At 58.9% G+C, this 7,590-nt stretch overlaps 1 protein-coding gene across 1 annotated transcript; it reads left to right on the plus strand.

The window, feature by feature from the left end:
* Positions 1 to 6,375, plus strand: SNAI1 (snail family transcriptional repressor 1). Its single transcript, XM_040459679.1, has 3 exons — positions 1 to 271; positions 867 to 1,394; positions 5,385 to 6,375. Exons 1-3 carry the CDS (start codon positions 190 to 192, stop codon positions 5,576 to 5,578), a joined length of 804 nt encoding a protein of 267 aa, XP_040315613.1. The 5' UTR covers positions 1 to 189; the 3' UTR covers positions 5,579 to 6,375.
* The last annotated feature ends 1,215 nt before the right edge of the window (positions 6,376 to 7,590 follow it).

Genomic DNA, 7,590 nt, shown 5'->3' on the forward strand with positions numbered 1-7,590 from the left:
GAAGGCGCGCCTCGATTGGCGCCGAGGTGACAAAGGGGCGTGGCATCCTTCGACCACGCCCCTCCAGAGGCTGGAGTACTTAAAGGAGTTGGCGGCGCGTCTCCACTCAGAGCGCAGCGGCACGGCCTCGCGGGTGGAGTGCCTCGCGACCCCTGTGCGAACCGGCGACCCCCGGCTGCTTTGGCCACCATGCCGCGCTCTTTCCTCGTCAGGAAGTCCGCCTGCTCCCGCCGGAGGCCCAACTACAGCGAGCTGCACGACTCTTCTCCAGGTGAGTGGACGGGGTGAGGGACCCCGGGGGGCTTCGGGGAGACCGGCGAAGGCTGGCTGGGAGGGAGGAAGGAGGGGGGACTCGGGGGCAAAATCCTGGGCCCAAAATGGAGCCAAGGGGCCGGGCGCGGGGCGGTGTGCGGAGGGGTGTGAGGAGCCCGGGGCAGGTGAATGGACTGTTGGAGGAGGGCTTTCCGAGGGCGGTGGTCTTGCGTGAGTTGTCTGCTCGGCGGCCGACAGGGGAGAAGCGGGGCGGGGCGACTGGGGAAAGGAGGGGGCCCGGGCCTGGCGGGGACGCAGGGGCAGGGCCCCCGCCCCCGAGTCGGGGCTGGGCGGCGCCCTGCGCGTAAGATCTGGAGGCCGGGGCGGGCGAGCGGGGCGGCCGGGGTGAAGAGGGGCTCCCGGCGGGCAGGACGGGCCGTCGGGGCCGCGATTCTTTCCTCCCTCCAGTAAGTACTGAGCGCCGGCCCCGCGCGCCGCCCCCCCCCCCACTCCGCCCCCGCCCCCGCCCCCGCCCCAGCAGGCTACGGTTTGTTGACTGACTGCGCGACCGACCGAATGCCTGACCGAATGCCCTTTTCTCCGTCTCCCCCCAGAGTTTACCTTCCAGCAGCCCTACGACCAGGCCCACCTGCTGGCGGCCATCCCGCCTCCCGAGGTCCTCAACCCCACGGCCTCTCTGCCCACGCTCATCTGGGACTCTCTCCTGGCGCCCCAAGCCCAGCCCATCGGCTGGGCCGCCCTTCTGCCCCAGGAGGTCCCCAAGGCTGCGGAGCTGACCTCCCTGTCGGACGACGACAGCGGGAAAGGCTCGCAGCCGCCCAGCCCCCCCTCGCCGGCCCCTTCGTCCTTCTCCTCCACCTCGGCCTCTTCCCTGGAGGCCGAGGGTTACGTTGCCTTCCCAGGCCTGGGCCGGTTGCCCGCGCAGCTGGCCGGGCTCTCCGTGGCCAAGGACTCCCAGACTCGCAAGGCCTTCAGCTGCAAGTACTGCAACAAGGAATACCTCAGCCTGGGCGCCCTCAAGATGCACATCCGCAGCCACACGCTGCCCTGCGTCTGCGGCACCTGCGGGAAGGCCTTCTCCAGGCCCTGGCTGCTGCAGGGCCACGTGCGGACCCACACCGGTGAGTGTCCCTGCGGGCCGCCGCCCTCCCGCCCGCGCCCCCGCCTCCGCCTGTCGGCCGGCCGGCCCGAGGTCAGGGTGGGGGGCCGGGCCGGCTGCCGCTTTCGGGGTGCGCAAACTGAGGCTCGGGCCTGCTCGCGGCGCTCGGAGACGCCGGGCGGCCACATGCACTATTTCGCCGGTCAGCCAGGCAGATGGGCCGGGTGGGTGACTTTGTGAGACTCCGCAGCCTCCGATCCTTCACCGGATGGGCTGGAGTTGGGGGTCCGGGGAAAGGTGCAACCAACACCTAGCTGTCGGGGCCAGGTGTGAAGGAGCCCACCGCGCCCCGCCCTCCCCACCCCCACCCCCACCCCCTCCCCAGCCAGGCAGGATGTTGTCAGACCCCCCACCTGGCTCAGAATCCTGCTTGCAGAACTTCTTCCAACCTTGCTCTGCTGTGTCCCCACTCTGGCCTCAGTTTCCTCCTCTGTAAAATGAGCATGAGACCAGCCTGTGGGGGTTCTGCACGGGTTACCTGAAAGAAAGCATATGCAGAAAGCACCTGGGCCACCACTCGATACGTGATAACGAAAATGTTTTTTTTTAATGTTTGTTTATTTTGAGAGAGCCAGCAGGCGAGTGGGGGAGGGGCAGAGAGAGGGGAGAGAATCCCAAGCAGGCTCCACACGGTCAGCACAGAGCCTGATGCGCGGCTCGAACTCACACAACGGTGAGATCGTGGCCTGAGCTGAAATCAAGAGTTGGGGCGCCCAGCTGACTGAGCCACCCCGGTGCCCCCTGCACAGAAATGTTTTTGATGTTCGCGCCGCTTCCGTGCTGTGTGAACTTGGGCAAGTGATTGAACCTCTCTGAGCCTCAGGACTCTGATAGCACTTGTTAGGGGCGGGTATCAAGATTCAGTGTCTCCTTAATCACTTCATAATAATTTGTTATCATGGTTCTCAGGGCTGCTCTCCCTGCCCCCACCGTGGACTAGATAAACTTAGTCCTATCTTGCGGCCCTGGGAATACCTTTGCCGGCAGAAAACACAGTTCTACCTGTGTTTCAAAAACATGAGACTAAATGTGTAGAAAATTGTGAAATGGAGACTTTTCTATCCTTTAACTCTCTGGAAATGTGGAAAAGGTAGCCGCTGCGTCCTTTCAGAACTTGAAAGGTGGCTGCTCTTTGGGGTGTGACTTTGGGAGAAGGTTCAAGGGTCGTAGCTAGCAGCTTTGGGGTCAGGCTGACGGGTTTGGAGACCTCAGTTCTGGCATTTCCTGGCCCAGTGGCTGACCTCTGAGCCATGAGGGTCAGTGGGGTGGTTTGTTTAGGCCTGGCGTTTTGCAGGCATTATTGATATTATGACTCCCACAAAGTGTCCCGGGCATCCCCCCCTTCCCCCCCCCCCCCCCCGCTTGCAGACGACCCCCCTCCCCCCACCCCCCGTCTCTCTCACTTCGTGCACACACAGCCCTGATTTTAAAGGGACCTGATGTAAAGGTCCCGCCAACTGCCAGGCCTCTGTCCTGGGCTGAAGAGGGCTCTATTTGGGGGAGTTGAAACCATTGGGGTGCTCCCCTGAGCCCCCCAGCTTCTCCCCCCTCCCATTCTGACATTATTTTCATGTAAAGGCATGGCTCAGACACAAAAAGCCTGTTGAAATGCACCATCACCATCCTCATTGACTCCCATTGTGTGTCTTAATGGTGGGCCCAGTGGGTGGGGGCTGGGGGAGTGGAGCAGGTGCATGGGCCAGTGGTGCCCAGCACCTGTTCCCGGCCTCAGCTGCTGGCCCGCAGCGTGTCAGGCCCCTTTAATCCGGGGAGTATCGCATGTACAGTGCCCCCCTCGGCGGCCTTTGTCCCCGCCGGCCTGGTGCCGATTTCACACTCGCCAGGATCACCATAAAGACGTCTGCGGGGGTGGGGGATCTGCAAGGGGTGCAGGTCTGTGCTTGCTGCTTGCACACACAGACCCCCCCCCCCAACCCCATCACATCCTACCAAGGCCTCTCTCCTTTGTTCACGGTTGTGTCTGATCCTACGCAGCGTAAAGGTAGCGTTCACTGAGCACTTGCTGTGTGGGAAGGGTATTGCCCAGGGCCTCCTTTACCTGGGTTAATGCAGTAAATCGACAGCCCCAGGAAGGAGGTGCCGTTGTAACCCCCACCTTACAGATCAGGAAACTGAGGCACAGAAGGAAATCACTTTCCCAAGTCACAGCTCACAAGGCTGGAGCCAGGGTCGCTTCACTTCTGTCAAGGAGGTGAGAGGGTAGTGGCTCTCCGTGCCCTGGGGAAATAGGACTCCGTGCCCCCTTACCCAGATCTGTGTCCAGTAAGCCCTTAGTTCACCAGGGAGTGTGTGAAGGAGGAAGAACTTCATGTGGACCTTGTAGTGCAGTCATCAGACCTTCCTGGCCTAGTATGCAGAGGGTGCTCAGTAGTGACCGAGCCAGTTAACTCAGACATCCCTTCCCTAGTCCTCCTGCTAAGTCCCCCTGCTCCGTGGTGTGGCCTGTTGCCTTGTCTCTCTCTGCCCCAGGAGACTGAGCCCTTGAGTGGACGGTTCCACAGTCAGCCTCAGGCATCTGACTTTGGACCCCTCCCTCCCGGTGCCCAGCACAGTGCCCCAGGCACCCAGAGGCTGATGGAATTCATTCATTCCCTGCTCTTGAATTCCAACACAGATTTAACCAGTGGGCCATGGCCTAGGGGCATATCAGGCTGAGAGTGGGAGGATAGAATTTTACTTTGTAGTAAAGAATGTTCAGTTTTATTGGCTGGCACATAGTGGAAGCTTGATAAGTACTTGTTTAATGAGCTACTATTTGGCCTTCTTATTTAGTAGGAAATGCTGCACCCCCAAGAAAACACAATAACATTGTCGGTGTTTTCGGACTGTGTACTTATATCGTCTTCGTTGGGGCAGGAATTAGGAAAAATTGGTGAACAGCATTATCTGGTGGTGATTGAGGGGTCAGGCTCCTCTGAGGCTTTAAAAAACAACAGACTTCTCTTTGTATAAACACTTCTTGAGTGAGCACGTACTGTGTACCTAGCTCCGGGAGCAGGACTCTTTTCGGCACGGCCTGGGCCAGGCAGGTGGTACGAGGGGCACAGGTAGAAAGGGGTTCTAAACAAGTCATAAGGTAAAAGGTTTCTGTCACCTTGTGGCGGGGTCCCAGGCCCTGGGCTAGAGGCTTGGGGTGAATCCAGGGGAGATCCCTGAATTTCAAGACTTGAGATCACTGACAACGAAGGGAAGGAAAGAACATGGTCGGCAGGCAGCAGCACTGTGATGCGGAAGCAGCTCAGAGAAGTGGCCTAACCTGCTGGGGGGAGGGGTGTGGCCGGGAGCCTTTAAGGTTGACTCCAGCTTTGTCCCCCGATGAAGTGAATCCCGGCGTGAAAATAAGGAGTACCCACTAGAGCCCCCTTACCTGAGAGGCCGTCTGTGTAGTGGTTAAAATCAAGGGCTCTGGAATCAGGGTGCTTGGTTCTTGCTGGATGACCCTGCATATCCTACGTGGCTTCTCTGGGCCTCAGTTTCACCGTTTCTAAACTGAGGACAGAGGTAGGACTAAATGAGGCGAGAGTCCCTGGCACAAAGTAAGTGTTCAGTAAATTCCGTCACCATCATTGTCATGGTGTGTTGAACACCCCCGGCCAGCTTGCCATGATGAGGGCTTTACTTACCGGCTCTGGATTACTGACTCCTATAGGTGCGGGGGTGAACAGCTCCATTTTACCGACGAGCAAATGGGGGCTCAGAGAAGCCAGATGACTTGCTCAAGGTCACCCGGTGGGAGGTGGCAGAACTCTCGATCACATCTAGGACTTTGGGCACCAGATAATAGGGCCTGGTTTTTCTGGGTCATGGGATTCCTTCAGGGTTGGGGTGATCTGGCTTCTGAAGGCCGGGGTGGGGGGACCAGGATTTCAGATAAATGCCAGCTGTTACCCCAAGTGGTTTAGCACTCGACTCTCCCGTTTTCTGTCCTCAGGAGAGAAGCCCTTTTCCTGCTCCCACTGCAGCCGAGCCTTCGCCGACCGCTCCAACCTTCGGGCCCACCTCCAGACCCACTCGGATGTCAAGAAGTATCAGTGCAAGACCTGCTCCCGAACCTTTTCCCGCATGTCCCTGCTGCACAAGCACCAAGAGTCAGGCTGCTCGGGGGGCCCCCGAGCCCCCCGCTGACCCTCAAAGCTCCTTCTGCCTCTCCAGACCCTCCCCCGGCCATTGCGGCCTCCATGCTTCCAACTGCCACGGAATTCCCTTCTGAGCTCCCCCTTTTGGCTGCGTTTGCCCCGCAGGACTCTGAGGACCTTTTTCCAGTTCTCTCTGCCCTGGTGCCTCGGTGGGCTCTGAGAGAGGCCTTCCCGTGGACGTTTCTGTGAACGGCTGGTGGGGAGGGTGGCGTGCAGCCAAGCGTTCTGGAGTTGGCCTCTCTGTGTGGGTTTGTGTATCCAAAGGTGTTTGGATACAGCTGCTTTGAGCTCCGGGACAAAAGCAGACAGACTGATAGGAAGCTCCCCCCACTCAGGGGAACCCACTCCTCCCCCACCCGGAACCCTCAGGCCACCCCTCCAGGAGGTGTGACTAACCGCGCAGGTTCACCCCCAGGGCCTGTGGGGGCGGTCACTGACACAAGGACTGGTCTGGACCCCAGGTTGCCCCCGGGCCTGGGCAGCTATTTCAGCCTCCTGTTTGTCATGGTGGCACCTGTTTCATGGGCAATTTAACAACGTCTCAAAAGAGACTGTGAGTAATTGCTGTCACTTGTTGGGGGCCCGAGTGGGGTGCTTCAGCCTGACCGATGTGTCTCCCAGAACTATTTTTGGGGTCTGACAGGTGGGCCTGGGAGGAAGATGTTTACATTTTTAAAGGTACACTGGTATTTATATTGCAAGCAACATTTTGTACTAAGGAAACGTTTTGTATAGTTATATGTACAGTTTATTGATATTCAATAAAGTGGTTAATTTATGTATTAAGAAAGTCTACTTAGTTTTCTAGAGGGGTGGGTGTTTTAAAGGGCCTTCAGGAAGGGAGGAGGGGCCAGGGGTCCTTGGAGCTCGGATATTCCCGACACGGGCTTAAATCCTGTCCTCTTAAACGTCATGTGGCTTTGGACTTCTGACTTTGACTGTCATGGACTTTATTCGTGCACGTGGGTTTTCCTCTGAGCCTGGGTGTCCTGTCTGGTGGGGAGGGTGGGAACACCTGTGGGCCAGTGAGCAGTGGGGGGCGGGGGGGGTGGGATGCGCACGTTCCTTGCACTTTACATGTGACCCTGATCGATTCATCCTTCCATTTTGAGGCGGACCAGGCCCACAGGGTGAGAAGCCAGCTCCCAGGCTGCCGGCTTTGCCCCAGCACTGCAGGTCTGGGGAGGGATTGGCTGCTTCTCCCAGATGAGGGCGTGGAATGCGCTGAGCACGAAGGGGACAGAGGATGTGCTTCCTGTTTCCAAGGGCTCCGGGCCCCACTCTGGCCTCCCTGTCGGACCCACACCTCTGTCTGGCTGCTGGGTACCAAATGGCCTTTGATGCAAGGAAATTGGCTGGCTGGAGCCGAGAGGGTGAGAAGCCAGGCCAAAGGGTAGGGGTCATTCAGCTTCCTGCTCGAGGACAGGACGGGAAGACGGTTAGCTTGCGTCCTAGGCTGGGATAATTCACTCCTGGCTGGTTGTCACGGTGACCTCACCTCTGGGGCCCTCCTGGGGCCAGGAGAAAATGAGTGTCCGTTCTGAGCACAAAAGGTGCTGAAGGTGCCAGTTTCCTGCGGGGAGCCGAGCAGGACTCCCAGGCGTCCCAGAGCCCCAGAGTCAGGCCGGGGGTGGGGGGAGCTTCATGTTCCAAAGGAGAGATGATTCTTTCTTCTAAACAGGAAATGGTGACCCGCGGGCCGGGAGCAGCCCTTAATGACTTGCAGCTTTCCTCCCAAAAGAAAAAAAAAAAAGTTCTCTAACAATCGCCAAATTGTAGCTGGCCTCCCTGAAGGGAAGTTAGGGAGTTGCGGGGGTTGGGGGCTGGGCACCAATTTGCTGAGGGCCTACTGTGTCCTGTGTCCCTGGGCCGTCATGTATATTCACCCCACAGTAGGTGCCGACACCAGTGGTGAGGGAATAAATGACTTCCCACACTCCGGGGTGGGGAGGGGGGTGGGGACAGGCCTGCTGGAAACCCCTCCCCGACACCCGGAATGGG

Source organism: Herpailurus yagouaroundi, unplaced genomic scaffold (genome assembly GCF_014898765.1).
Source record: "Herpailurus yagouaroundi ecotype Mexico unplaced genomic scaffold, PumYag 246, whole genome shotgun sequence".
NCBI classification, from domain to species: Eukaryota; Metazoa; Chordata; class Mammalia; order Carnivora; family Felidae; genus Herpailurus; species Herpailurus yagouaroundi.

What these genes read in the sequence shown, in the direction of transcription:
- SNAI1 (XM_040459679.1), top strand. Translation starts at nt 190, where the DNA reads ATGCCGCGCTCTTTCCTCGTCAGGAAGTCCGCCTGCTCCCGCCGGAGG. An exon ending in GCTGCACGACTCTTCTCCAG is followed by an intron (nt 272 to 866) that starts GTGAGTGGACGG and finishes GTCTCCCCCCAG; the next exon opens with AGTTTACCTTCCAGCAGCCC. An exon ending in CCACGTGCGGACCCACACCG is followed by an intron (nt 1,395 to 5,384) that starts GTGAGTGTCCCT and finishes TTCTGTCCTCAG; the next exon opens with GAGAGAAGCCCTTTTCCTGC.